The following is a 14,964-nucleotide window of genomic DNA, read 5'->3' as shown; positions in this document are numbered from 1 at the left end:
AACTAGGTTAAAAAAAGATTTTTTTTTAAACAAAAGAAACAGATGAATAACATCGATAAGAACATAAATCTTATAGTGATAATAATAATAATAATAATAATAATAATTATTATTATTATTATTATAATTATAATTATAATTATAATTATAATTATAATAAAATAACATAAAATAAAATAAAATAGAACAAAAAATGTAAACAAAACAAAATTAATAATAATAAAATAAAAAAATAAAAATAAAAATAGAATAAATATGAACAATTCTTATCAATCAAATGCCAGGCTGAACAGGTAGATTTTGACAAAATTATTATCACTTAACAAATTTATCAGGCTGACTAAATATTTAAAGTGTGGGGTGTGGAGTTCAGTGGTATTGGTATTGTAAGTGATGCATTGGTGGAGAATGTGGGTGTGTGAGGGTTGTGAAAGTACATGAAAGTAAAGTAACTAAATAAGCATAACCAAATCAAGAGGAGGGAACAGAGGCAGAGAGACTACAGCTCTGAGTACATCAGGCTGGATGCACTGAGTTAATACAATTATAGTCGCCTGCAGAGAGGAAACACCCAGATGACAACAGGGGTCATCTCAGGTAGTCATAATGAATAAATGGATTTCTATTATTATCTTAATAGTACTAATAAGAACATCAAATTATCTACTGAACTCTCCAAACAGAGGATGCACTTCCTAGATCTAATCATGACTATAAATGACTTACGCTATATAGAAAACCTAATGATCATAATTCTCTGTCTGTCTGCACTATGAGTCATTTCATCTGCACCACCTCAAAAATAATTTGGCATATGGTGAATTTTAAAAACCAGAAAGAGGATCTGCACACTGTATTAAAAGCTCCCGGCAACTTTAAATACAAAAGCAACGTTTTCTGTCTCGTTTTTGCTTAAAGTTTGATTTTTGATCCAGCACCTGTGAAGGTTTTTAGATGTGGGTACCCTACACCCTGTTTTGCCTTATGGTGAATTTCACATGTTGGGACACCAACACCAATATTACTATTATATTTTGTTACTACTATTGTCTTTTTATTGCTTTTGTACTTACTTATTATTTATTGCTCTTTATTCTTTTTTTATGCTCTTTCTACTTTTCGCTGCAATACTGTAAACTTTACCCACTGTGGGACTAATAATGGAATATCTTATCTTATCAGCCTTAGCAAATCATTCTTTCTAATTCGGGCATCCTCGAGTACCCCTAAAACAAGCCAACCTCCTGCACAACAGACTTACACACAGTTATCCTCCAGTTAGGAGGGAAAATCACCGGTTCAAGAGGACTGGGACTTTTAAATGCATGCAAACCACTTCTAATCAGATCTCAAGACAACATTTTATTAATTGTAACTCCACATATGTTGTTGTGTACCACCTGAGAAACCCATGTGAATGTTGTTACATCGGGCGCACTAAGAAGTGTTTGAAAGACAGAATGACAGGGCACAAATATGCCATGAAAAACCAATCATATGGATTATCCTGTGGCACCTCACTTCCATAATTATAACAGCAAAGATGACCTTTTCAAAGTGTTAAGTTTGTGGTGCAGCTTATCAGAGGTGGTGATCATCTTAATAATTTACTTCAGAAAGAGACTTATTGGATTTTTAACCTTAATGCTTTGGTGTATCCAGGTCTTATTGAGATTAAATATATTTAAGACATTTTTCTAAAACTGTCTTACTTCTTTTGTTATGGTCCCTCTATTGCACAGGCTCAACTACAATGAATTTAAAGGACGTTCACGCATCAGAATTCAAATTTAACAAAAGTTTTATTTTTAGATAGATAGATAGATAGATAGATAGATAGATAGATAGATAGATAGATAGATAGATAGATAGATAGATAGATAGATAGATAGATAGATAGATAGATAGAAACTTTATTGATCCCCTTGGGGAAATTTAGGGTCCAGCAGCTTAATACACAAGACATCAAAGAACAATATACTAAAAATTAAATACAAAATACAATATACTAAAAAGTAAATAAGAAAAACAGCAGGTCTGAGGTTGAGGCTGTGTGATTAAGTGCAAAAATAAAAATAAAATAGAAATAAAATAAAAAATCTAGTGCAATATACAATTTAAAGTGAATTTAGTGAATTTAGTCCAGGCTGTGGCTTTTATTGCCAGATTGTAGAGTTGTACGGCCCTGGGGACAAATGAATTACTCAGTCTTTCAGTTTTGCATGACAGTGAGCGTAGTCTAGTTATTATATATATATATATATATATATATATATATATATATATATATATATATATATATATATATATTTTATAACAACAATAAAAAACTCAAAACAAAGTACCAAACAAAAAGGGAGTGGAGATCTCAGCTAAAAATAAATAAAAGATTAATTCGACCAAACAAAAACCGAAAACTAGACTACCTGTAATCTCCATCACAAACTAAAATATCAAACTAAACCCAGCGTTCAAAAACATGCTGGAGAAAACAAGAAAAGTTCCCCTGGTTGGGTTTCGGGCAGTGGCAACAGAGAGACTATTGATTCCTCCCACTCTTCCCCAAATACTCTCACAGATAATTATTAATAGCTCTCAAGCATGGCCGTAGCTACCATTGAGGACACCGAGGTCATGTCCTCGGTATTTTTTTCTTGAAGTTTTGTTTCATTGTGAGGTGAAAATAGCCGACGAGACAATTATCCTTGCATCAACGGACCGTCACGTGACACGTACTTGAAGATACCGCTGCCATGTCAAAACGAAAGTATCCGGCTATAGCCAGCGGTGGAGTGAAGCCTTGAAATCGCCAGAAATATGTTGTCTACATTTGTGAATTGGACTTGACCCGATTTTGCAAACTGTTCATTCATTGGGCCCTTTTCTCCCAGCAGGCCGTGCTCCATTCCACATTTTAAGAACAAACAAAGAAAATAATATATTGCAGTTATAATTTTTAAATATGCAACCATGGAAGTTGTAGAATACTGAAATAGGAGTTGATTTAAGTTGCACAATTGGAAATGATAAGAAAGAACTGGACCACAAGAATGACCATGACTGAGAAATGCACAGCAAGAAAGCAGTATAAATACATCATGGATAAACGGAGCAGTCACATCAATTGTGGTTTTATTTTTGACCTCGGTATTTGAAAAATCCTGGCTACGGCCTTGCTCTCAAGTGCTTCTTCCTGATAAAACAGAACAGGAAAAAATAGAGGGAGGAAAAAAAAAAATACTCCGAGAGAGGCAGAGAGAGAGACCAAGCAGCAAGCATGGTGCAACACCGCCCCCTACAGGGCCACACGAAACAGTAATTCTCAGTATGTCTTATTGTTGTTCTTCCAAAACAGATTTACTGCCAAGTAGGTTTGTGCATACAAGGGATTTGTCTCGGTGTTGCTATGCAAAACAAATGTTTAAAGATAGTGAGTGAAAAGAGCTGTTAGTGTTTAAATATATACATAGTCTATATATAAAGATTTGTAGTATTTACTGTATTTAAATGTGACAGCTGAAGTGTAATTATTTTGTATTTTCATTTTATATTGTATTTTACTGATTTTGTTTTGGTCATATAGATGTATTTTATTTTATCATGTGGTATCAACTCCATGTCTTAGGCCTACTGTGTTATCGTGTCTTAGCTGACATGTATTATGGTGTAGTTCCTCTCTAAATCCACCAGAGTGCAGCAAAGACTTCATACTACTCTTTGTACAAACTGCACCAGAATTTATGTTCCTGATCAATGGTAATAATTACACTGATAATGATGTGTACAGGTTTATTATTAACCCTTACATACTGATAATATTCTGACTCATAATAGTCTCTACACATGTATCTATACATAATGAATGTTTGATTAATCCTAAATGAAGCTGTTAGAGAGCAAACAGCGTATTATATATGTATGTATATATGTAAAAACAAGACATTCACAGTCACTGTATATGGTCCAGGATAACATTTTATAGAATATAAATATTTGTGATTTTTGGCATTTTTAATAAACACAGTTCAAATTTGGACATTTGCATTGAAAAAAAAGTGTGTCAGCTAAACACACACACACACATAAATGTATTTTATTTTATCATTTGGTATCAACTCCATGTCTTAGGCCTACTGTGTTATCGTGTCTTAGCTGACATGTATTATGGTGTAGTTCCTCTCTAAATCCACCAGAGTGCAGCAAAGACTTCATACTGCTCTTTGTACAAACTGCACCAGAACTTATGTTCCTGATCAATGGTTATAATTACACTGATAATGATTTGTACAGGTTTCTTATTAACCCTTACATACTGATAATATTCTGTCTCATAATAGTCTCTACACCAATTCACATTCATAAATTCCCCCATCAGTTATTAATGAATGTTTTATTAATCCTTAATGAAGCTGTCAGAGAGCAAACAGTGTATTATATTTATCTATGCAAAAAAATATAATAATATTAAAAATTGGAAACATTAAAACATACAATTTAAAACAAAAAACCCCACTAATAATAAAAATAAAAACAAAGTACAGAAAAATAGAAAGAGAGAAAAATAAAATAAACTAGACTAGAATAGAGCATTGAATATAAGTTTGCAGCATAAAATAATGATTTGCTTTAAAATCATTAAAAGGACATACGGTGCAAATAAAACATTACAATTTAAAGTGCTTTAAAAGAGCTCAATCATAAGCACAGGAAACGAGAAATGTTTTTAACCTGGATTTTAAAATGTTCATGTTGGCGCTTAAGTCTTTACTGACAGTAAAGACTTTAAAAACCTTTAAAAACCATCTGCTGCTGTTTAAAACACTAATTTTCTGCTCGGATGATCGATAAACTCGTCTAATAACGCGTGTGTCACATTAAGAGAAGAAAAACTACAAATCCCAGTCGGCCAGGAGTTCACCGGAAGTGACACACACGCTGGTATAAAAGCATTTCCGCTTCCTCTGATGGTCCTTTCCTGTCTGCGGCCTATCGAAGATGGCGGTGCAAATCTCCAAGAAGAGGAAGGTTAGCGCTGTTTTATCTGCGTTGTTTAGTCATACGGAGCGAGTTTATGTATAAAATGACAATCGGTCCTTGTGGATAAAAGCGATTAATGTCCGCTGAGGTGTTTGTGGAGGTTATAATCTTCCGATAGCGGTAGGATTGATTAAGATGCTACCGGCGGTGCAACATGGCTGAATCCTCCGACATGAGCTCTTACATGTTACAAAGCAGGTTTTCGTGTAATTAAACAAGTTAAATCAGATTATTCACGGTGTAAAGTGTTTAGAGATCTTAAAAACAAAGTCACAGCCTACTAATGTCGTGTTTGCTTGTTATAGGAAATGAATTTACCTTAAAAAAAAAGCTTCACGGTTGATTTTAAATGTGTCTTAAAGCAGCCAATGTGCTAACATCTGGTTTTCTGGCTGTAATCAATTAATCTGTTAATTAATATATCCCTCCCTTCATAATGTGCTTTCAGTTTAAGTGATGGGAGGCTAAAAAAAAACACAGTCCTCCTCCTGTGAGAAAATGTACTTAAAAGTTTCTATCTGAAGCTAATAAATAGCTTAGCATCCAAATTGAGTCAAATCAAGTAGAAATAAGTGTTTTTAGTGCCAACGTCCATATTTTAGTTACTCTACTCATACTGCTGAAGTTAATTCAGATTATACAGTGTGAAATATTACTTGTAACTCCTCGTTTCATGTAAATTAAGTTAATATTCAAAACGTATAAGTGTTAAGAGACCTAAAAGCAAAGTTACAGCCTGCTGTAAAGTTTTTATCTGAAGCTAAATTTAAAAAAGCTTTAGCATCCAAATGGAGTCAAATCAAGTTTAGTAGCGTTATTGTCATTATATTGAGGGTCAGACAATATATAACGACATTTAGATAGCACTCCCTGGGCCATAAGAACATTTAAGACAATGAAAACTAATTTAAGACATAAATACAACATTGATAATCTATAAGAGCAATAAAGTGCAATATGAAAAGGTGCAAATAGTAGCAATGCTTGTTGTAAGTAGAAGTAATTAGATGTTAGTGTTTTTAGTGGCAAAGTCCATCTTTTTGTTACTCATACTGCTCAATTTTTATATAAGCTAGAAAATGCACCTCTAAATGTATTTTTTGTGGGAAACTAGTAGTGGGTCAGTCTTTCGTAATGGTCAGGAGGATTTATTAGTGAGGATAACCTGTTTTAGTGTCAATAAGCACTAGACTTTTACTTTTTTAAGACAGAACTAATAATTTGACATGTATAATCAGCTAAATAGTGACTGCATTATCATTTCAATAGAGGGCTTCAATCTGTGCATTTGAATACACCCTTAAGGACACAGCTCATTGCAATGAATTACATTTCGGCTTGTTTTCATCGTCCGTGAAGCATATTTAGTTTTTCTTTACAATCTGCATCAGCTGAGATGAAGCTTCAGCATCCAAATGAGACGAGTGTTTTTTTGTTACTGTACTTCCACCACGGCTAAAGTTGTGCTGAAGCTTCAACTTATATAAGCTAAAGATACACTTCTAAATGCATTATAGTTTCTTTTGCATTGTGTCAGTCTTTGTAGTGATCAGTATGAACAGGAAGATTTATTACAATGAGGATATATGAGGTGTATGTTATAGCGGTATCCTGACATAAGAATATGTATTTGGATATTGTAATATGTATGTTATCATTAAGAGTTGTCTTTTCCTAGTTTTAAAGGCAGCATTAATTTAAAATTCCATATCACAATAACTTACATTTCTGCCGTTACTGCGAACCTGCGGTGGATCTTTAGTTTATAAGTCTGCATCAGCTCAAAATTAAAACTTTTTAACTCATTTTCTTATCCAAATGATCACAGGCTAATATTTCCTCATGTTGTTTAAAAAATCATACTGAAGCTGACTGTTCTTCTTCATCTCTCCGCAGTTCGTCTCAGACGGTATCTTCAAGGCCGAGCTGAACGAGTTCCTGACTCGTGAGCTTGCCGAGGATGGTTACTCCGGCGTGGAGGTGCGTGTGACTCCAACCAGGACTGAGATCATCATCCTGGCCACAAGGTGAGGGTTACTTATTTCCCTTTCTTTCTCTTTTTTTGAGATGTGTATGCACAAATAGATAAGAAATAGATGTTTACAAGATCCTGACAGCAGACACATGATGGTAAATTAGTGGGAAAAGTGTATGAATGACCTGTCGGGGACGTACCCCGGGGTCGGAACCCTAAAGATGGGCTGATATTGGGCTGATAACAGTCCTCATCATTTCAATGAAGTCAGTCCAGCAGCATGGAAAAAAAACAGGATAGCCCAACGTAAAAGTTAAACCAGACTCAACTTTTGCCTTTTTAATTGGTTAACTTGGTGTCATCCAGTCAGCCTTACAAGTGAGCCCAAATTCCTGATAGGTTACTTGACATGTGAGGAATATTTTTGAACGGTTAACCTTCACATACTGTTCATATTATGACCCGTCACAGTATTTCCTCATAATCACTTCATCACTCACAGATAAATGAGTGATACATCCTTAACAAGACTTTCAGAGAGCAGAGTTTATTCTTTAAGTTTCTATGATTTCACAACCACACTATATAACCTCATACCACCATCAAACCACAAACCCTTGTGACGAGGAGCACAGAAGTGAAGAGAGGTTTACTCTCAGGGTGACGTGTTTTGAGTTTTATCCCTTCGGTGATGATACGATGACGAGTCGGAACAGGACTCAGTCTGGTTCTGCTGGTTGCCGGTTCAGGGTCACGTTCTGTGATTCTGCTCCGGTTCCTCAGATCAGTGAGTCCTTTCGGTTGAAGACAATCGAGGCATTTGTCTGAGAAGGATTGAAGCATTTCACGCACGCCGTCACCTGTTTGAAATTTAAATAAATGACTGTCGATTTAAAACACTAACAAAGCAGTGATGAAATGTTGAAGCTAAATTTTACCCAAAACTAAAACTTGAAATTAATATCTGCCTCATTAAGATTTACTTGATTTTGAAAAATCTTTTATAGACTGAATAAGGTGGAAATGTTCTCAGTCTGTAAAATCTAAAAGAATATTGATCACTGTTTCCCAAAATGTCCACAACCTGAAGATACTCAGTTTACCGTTTTAAAAACTAAAGACACCAGAAAATATTCACATTTAAGAAGTTGAAACAGTCTTCTGGGTGATATTAGGACAGGTCATCAAATTTGAGGCTAAAAGAAGAAAGGCATTGAGGGTGTTTTTACTTCTCTCCGATGTTAAATGTCAAATTTGACTCTGAACAGCATGTGTGGGTTGATATAGGCGCCACAGCATTTTTTTAAGCCCTCAAATTCATGGATCTGAGGCATCACTCCATCTGTGAGATTTTAATCTTCACTGTGATGCATTTAAGACTGTTAATATATCCAGCTCATGGCCTGGCTGTATAATAATCAGTACTGCCACAGGACTGAATTTAATGAGCATAATGTTGAGGGTTTTTTTCCTAACAGACGTCTTTTCTGTCTTTTAGGACCCAGAATGTTCTGGGAGAGAAGGGCCGTCGCATCAGAGAGCTGACCGCTGTGGTCCAGAAGAGGTTCGGCTTCCCCGAGGGCAGCGTGGAGGTAAGAAACCCCAGATGGAGATGAAGATATTATGCTCACTCAAATGTTTAATGTTAGATTTAAAATGGTAATAGCAAGGTTTTTAAGCTTTTTTATGTTGCTTGGATGCAGACAATCTCATTCCTGGTGTTGAAATTGGTAATTAATTTCACTTTTTACTTTTAAATCTAAGCAAAATGGCTGAAAGAATCAATAAAGTCAAAAAACTAGTAACACCTGTCATATTTAAACAGAAGATTGAAATTGGGCTTTAATAAAGTTATTTAAACATTAGTGGACACCTGCACAGCAAACACTTTGTTACCCTCCCTTCGGTGATGATACGATGACGAGACAGAATAGGACTCTGGTTCTGGGGGTCGCCGGTTCAGAGTCACGTTCTGTGGTTTTGCTCTGGTTCCTCAGATCAAGAAGTCCTTTCCAAGTGAAGACACAGAGGCATTTGTCTGAGAAGGGTCAAAGTGATTTTGGGAGTGTACTTTTTATCTCCAGAAACAAGACATGAATAAGATTAAACATAGTCGACAGTAGTCAGTTTTTGAGCGAATTTATGTATGTGTATTAAATTCAGTCTAAAGCAAACATTACAGTACTCCTGACTCTCACTCCTGGCATCATGTTTGACTGAATCGTCTCTCCTCTCTTTTAGCTGTATGCTGAGAAAGTTGCCACTCGTGGTCTGTGCGCCATCGCTCAGGCTGAGTCTCTGCGTTACAAGCTGCTGGGAGGTCTGGCTGTGCGTAGGTAAGCTCACATTTTTTAATAGTAACATGCAAGCCTCTCACTCCAGCTTCTTCTCTATATCTCAGGATGATGTGCAGCATTTTGACACTAATTAACAAATTCAAATGAGCTTTATCGGATCATGAAAGCAGTACAGAAGACGATTACAAATATCTACAAACATCAAATACAATATAGTAGCAGTTATGTTTCAGTATCGGTTTATCTCCCAGTTGTGAAATGTCAGATAATGGTGAAAAAGCCCCTTAAGTGGAGACAGGAAGGACTGACTGGTCAGCTCAGGCTGCTGCTGCTGTTTTTATTCTCATAATATTGAATGGGATGTATTTAATATGAATTGGTTCCTGATAGGGCTCGACCGATACTAGATTTTTGTGGCCGATATTAGATTAGGGAGTTAAAAAAAAATCAAATATCAATAAACGGGTTGATGATCTTTTATACATGCAATGTGGTTATCAAACATTTAACGAACAAGGCTGTGATATTTCACAGGTCAACTATAAACTTTTAATTTGTAAAATAACCTGAGTGCAGTGAAACTAAAGTGAATTTCACTGGTAATTTATTAATTGCAAATTCCCACTAAATGCATGTATGTATAAAACTTGAATAAAGAAAAAGGATCAAATATCTTATAAAATGTTGCCTTTATAAACAAAGTGAGGTGTTTCTTCTGAAGTGAGTTAATTATAATTAAGCAAATAGAAATGAGAAAAAAATGAGTTTCTCCCTTCGGTGATGATACGATGACGAGTCGGAACAGGACTCAGTCTGGTTCTGCTGGTCGCTGGTTTAGAGTCACGTTCTGTGGTTCTGCTCTGGTTCCTCAGATCAGGGAGTCTTTTCGGTTGAAGACAATCGAGGCATTTGTCTGAGAAGGGTCAAAGCGAGTTCATAGTTGGTCCTTAAGCAAAGCTACCAAACCACTGTGCTTCTGTTTGCTATAAAACTAATTGTTAAAGTACAATTAATGCTAAACTATATAGTAACAGTGACTATATACTATAAACCAGCTTTTATTACTTGTATATTAAGTCTATTCTTGCCTCCCGTCTTTCAGGGCTTGCTATGGTGTTCTGAGGTTCATCATGGAGAGCGGCGCCAAGGGCTGCGAGGTCGTCGTGTCCGGTAAGCTGAGGGGTCAGAGGGCCAAGTCCATGAAGTTCGTGGACGGCCTGATGATCCACAGCGGAGACCCCGTCAACTACTACGTCGACACAGCTGTCCGCCACGTCCTGCTAAGGCAGGGTGAGTCCAGCAGCTGGTTATTACTCAGTCTGACCTTTTTAAAGGTTTACTGCTTGTTTTCACACCTGTCCCTCTATGATGGTCTGTTTATTGGTGCTGAAACCAACATTCATGATAGTTGGCAGTCCACAAACACCTTGGTACCCTCCCTTCAGTGATGATACGATGACGAGACAGAAGAGGACTCTGGTTCTGGGGGTCGCCGGTTCAGAGTCACGTTCTGTGGTTCTGCTCCGGTTCCTCAGATCAGGGAGTCTTTTCCAAGTGAAGACACAGAGGCATTTGTCTGAGAAGGGTCAAAGCGAGTTTAGGAGCTGCAACTTCTGACTTTGAGTAAATGGTGGAAAGATGCCATTGATAATGTTTGTAGAGCCCTAATATGCATTTCCCCCCCAATGAAAGTCCAGAATTTAAAGGTGCAGTTTTGTAGGGTTTACTGGCATATAGAGGTGCGGTCGTACACTTAAATGCCCCTTCCTCACCCTCCCCTTCCAAGGGAACGTACGGTCACCAAAAAACGAGAAAAGCCAGTGTTTCGTTTGTCTGTTCTGGGCCACTGTAGAAATATGGAAGGGACCCTCTCCCTATGTAGATATAAAAGGCTTATTCTAGTTTCAGGTGATTATACACTAATTAAAACATACTTGTGAAAATTATTCTCCGTTTCTGCCAAATCCGTTCCTCTAGATGCCACAAAATTCTACATACTGTACCTTTTACATGTTTAGAAATTAATCTTCTATATGCAGGAAAAAAGGGGAAAGAAGAAAAAATCACAATTAAAAAGCCTGAATGAGAGAATTTGAGGATTTTTGTTAAAAAAAACTAACAAACACTGAATCAGTTATCAAAATAGTTACTGAATTAATTTTTGAATTAAACCCTCCTGTTGAGTACAGCAGGTATTCACTCAAAAATGAGCTTTAGTTTCATATATTTGAGGCTTATTGACCATCATTTTCTAAAATAAATGTACAACCTGTAATAAGTTGGAATGAAGTTGGCCTAAAGGTCTAACACAGAATTGGGTTATAATTTTTACAAATGCTTTACAGTCAAAGCAAAGCAGGTAAATTCTGACACAGGAGGACAAAAGGAGGGTTAATTGATCAGCTAATGAGGCTTCAAAGCTTTGGTTTCAGCTGGAGCTAAAACATCTCATACTTTGGTTTCTCATCCTCAGGTGTGCTCGGCATCAAGGTGAAGATCATGCTGCCCTGGGACCCCAGCGGTAAGATCGGCCCCAAGAAGCCCCTGCCCGACCACGTCAGCATTGTGGAGCCCAAGGACGAGGTCCTGCCCACCACACCCGTGTCTGAGCAGAAGGGTGCCAAGCCAGAGGCGCCCGTCATGCCCCAGGGAGCACCTGTACCCACCGCATAAGAGGGTGAGACACTACTGCAGGTCTAATTTCTGCAATACTCCTGAAACAAATACCTACCTCAGCTGCTTCCATGCAGTTTAATTTACTGTTTTAGCTGTTTTTAAATGCACAGAAACTGAAGCTTATACTGTTTTTGTCATGATGGTTGTGATTTTTAAATGAGTGGAGTACAGAGGCCTGGATAGTGATGTAATTAGTGCTAAACTAATTAAAATGAAAATAGTTTTACAGTTTAACTTTAAACAGTATACTGAAACTGGGAATCTCATCATAAATTCCTATAAATAATAAAAACATGTACATATACATTAAAAAGGATCAAATATATGTAACTGGTGCTAAACCTTAAATTACTAATTTATGTCTGCTTAATTTGAAATTAATGCATTAAGTAGGCAATCAAAGGAGGATTTGATTTACAGAGCAATATGAGGAGGAAATGTATTTGTATCTCTTTAAAACCAGAAATGATGACAACAGACTCTGGCATCTGTAATAAACTTTATTTATGCAGCACTTAATGTTACAATATGTTTTACAAACGGAAATAAAGCAACGAGGAGCACAGAAGTGAAGACAGACGTTTACTCTCAGGGTGACGTGTTTTGAGTTTTATCCCTTCGGTGATGATACGATGACGAGTCGGAACAGGACTCAGTCTGGTTCTGCTGGTTGCCGGTTCAGAGTCACGTTCTGTGGTTCTGCTCCGGTTCCTCAGATCAGTGAGTCCTTTCGGTTGAAGACAATTGAGGCATTTGTCTGAGAAGGATTGAAGCATTTCACGCACGCCGTCACCTGTTTGAGATTTAAAACGCTAACAAAGCAGTGATCAAATGTTGAAGCTAAATTTTACCCAAAACTAAAGCTTGAAATTAATATCTGCCTCATTAAGATTTACTTGATTTTGAAAAATCTTTTATAGACTGAATAAGGTGGAAATGTTCAGTCTGTAAAATTTAAAAGAATATTGATCACTGTTTCCCAAAATGTCCACAACCTGAAGATATTCAATTTACTGTTTTAAAAACTAAAGACAGCAGAAAATGTATAAATTGAAATTATACACAATTTTTTTAATTTTCAAAATAGTTGCAGATTAAATTTCTTTTAATTGACTAATTGTTGAAACTCCAATATTGAAAATTGTGGCAACAACTGCAACAGTTTTACCTCAAAAGTCTAACTATGATTCCTGAAAATCTGAAAGCTGATACTTGCATGTGGAATCAGTTTGATCTTGAATTTAAACTTGATAGAAAAATCCAAAATAGACAATATTAAAAAAAAAAGTTCAATCAGTCACAACTTTTTAGGCCTATTCAAAAAAATGGTTTACTGTCCTTAAAGCTGTTGTAGTCAACATTTTTGGCTTTGGCTAAAACCATTAATTGATTGTATTGTTTTCAAAGCCCAAAATTAATAAATCCCACAGTTACTAAAATCTGTACCAGCACAAAACTCCATGTTTTAAAGCTGAATTTTAATGAATTCTCTTTTTCTGTCTTACAGGTTTTCATCGTTTCACCAGATGGAAGCGAGACCCTGAGTTCTTTGTGTACAAAACAATAAAATCTGGAAAATACACTTCTCATGTTGTGCTCACTTTATTCAGACTTTCCTGAAAACCTGGAGAAGTTAGGGAACCAAAATAAGCTTGCAGTCATACATTATAAATGCAACAGAAAAAGCTCAAATGTGACTCCAAGTGCTGCAGTTTTTACACATTTAAACATTTTTCACTTTGCAAACACAGGTCATCCTTCAGGTTTAATCACAAATCACGGTAGAGCTATACATTCATAGAAGTATTTAGAGTATGATAGATATAGAGATATAGATAAGATTTAGAAGATATAAATTAAATTGACAGTAAGGAAATGTACGCAAGCATATTGATGCTACGCCAGAAAAAAGCATCAGTATCACGTTATAACGACATGAGAACTTCATGCTTGGGTTGAGACATGATGAGATTCTGCTGTTACTGAGCACAGTGGATGATACTGTGATAAGTATGCTTACACTGAGAAATACTTCAAAATGCATGGGGGTGTATATGAAGGACCTGACTAATTCATCCTGCTGTATACAGAAGGATGAATGAGTCTACACTTTTAAGGTAGGGTTCATTAATTCTTTGATGTGACGCACGAGGAGCCACCATAGTCCACAAACACACAGGTTGTGGTCTTTTGACTTCCTTTTGGGGTACACAAAGACATATCTCTCAGTAGCAGCATGTTGTAACCACAGATAGAGCCTCACTTCTAACAGCTGAAGGAAAATAATCACATCAGTATATGGATGTGTTATAAACTGCTCCCCTTACTACACATTTCTCACAATTGAAGGTGAAATAATCAAGGCCAATGGTCTTAACTTTTACTCATCTTTTTATTGAGATATCAAAAACACTTTCGGGTTGCTGTGTTGGGAAATGTTGAGTAGAATAGCCTATTTCAAGCAGCGGGTTATTCGGTCTGACAACAGGACAGATAAATACTCAACAAGGATAAAAAATCTCCCAAGTAAATATTGAGTAATGTAACGGTTATAGTTTCAAAAATGAAAATGAAATGTAATATAAAAAACTGCTTATTATACAGCTCTGCTCCCAGTTGTTGCTGTGGTAACGACTGATTATATTTCTCATTCATAGCCTATTAGATTAGATGGATTTTTAATTTGTAATTCAGATTATAGACCAGAACAAGATCACATTGCAATGGCTCAAACACAGTGCCATTTTTAAAAAGTGCTGAATATAAAAACCTTGCTGGTCTAAGCTGGTTTGGTTAGCTGCTTTAGAGGGGTTTTGGACACTACTGGTTAAGCTGGTCAAAGCTAGTCATCGTCATTTATTAGCTAGTCAGAATGGTCTTGAGTACATTTTAGCTGGGATAGTTTGATGATTAAGCTGGGTCCTAGATGATGACGCACACACATTTACAGTAAATTACTGGCTTCTAATTGCATTACTT

General features: G+C 36.2%; 1 protein-coding gene and 5 non-coding genes across 6 annotated transcripts; all 6 read left to right on the top strand.

Moving 5' to 3' along the window:
* The first annotated feature begins 4,965 nt into the window (after positions 1-4,965).
* rps3 (ribosomal protein S3) lies at positions 4,966-13,567 on the top strand. Its single transcript, XM_062418659.1, has 7 exons — positions 4,966-5,025; positions 6,934-7,064; positions 8,511-8,604; positions 9,254-9,348; positions 10,412-10,599; positions 11,783-11,986; positions 13,493-13,567. Exons 1-6 carry the CDS (start codon positions 4,996-4,998, stop codon positions 11,980-11,982), a joined length of 738 nt encoding a protein of 245 aa, XP_062274643.1. The 5' UTR covers positions 4,966-4,995; the 3' UTR covers positions 11,983-11,986; positions 13,493-13,567.
* On the top strand, positions 7,696-7,845 carry LOC133981180 (small nucleolar RNA SNORD15). Its single transcript, XR_009925246.1, has one exon. It is a non-coding gene; the product is annotated as a small nucleolar RNA SNORD15 (small nucleolar RNA).
* On the top strand, positions 8,914-9,059 carry LOC133981176 (small nucleolar RNA SNORD15). The gene has a single exon (XR_009925243.1). It is a non-coding gene; the product is annotated as a small nucleolar RNA SNORD15 (small nucleolar RNA).
* LOC133981179 (small nucleolar RNA SNORD15) lies at positions 10,082-10,231 on the top strand. Its single transcript, XR_009925245.1, has one exon. It is a non-coding gene; the product is annotated as a small nucleolar RNA SNORD15 (small nucleolar RNA).
* On the top strand, positions 10,749-10,894 carry LOC133981178 (small nucleolar RNA SNORD15). The gene has a single exon (XR_009925244.1). It is a non-coding gene; the product is annotated as a small nucleolar RNA SNORD15 (small nucleolar RNA).
* On the top strand, positions 12,602-12,751 carry LOC133981175 (small nucleolar RNA SNORD15). The gene has a single exon (XR_009925242.1). It is a non-coding gene; the product is annotated as a small nucleolar RNA SNORD15 (small nucleolar RNA).
* Positions 13,568-14,964: the final 1,397 nt, after the last annotated feature.

The sequence above is a fragment of the Scomber scombrus genome, chromosome 5 (genome assembly GCF_963691925.1).
Source record: "Scomber scombrus chromosome 5, fScoSco1.1, whole genome shotgun sequence".
Taxonomy (NCBI): domain Eukaryota; kingdom Metazoa; phylum Chordata; class Actinopteri; order Scombriformes; family Scombridae; genus Scomber; species Scomber scombrus.
The sequence above is the reverse complement of the archived record's forward strand: the minus strand, read 5'-3'. Positions and strand labels throughout refer to the sequence as shown.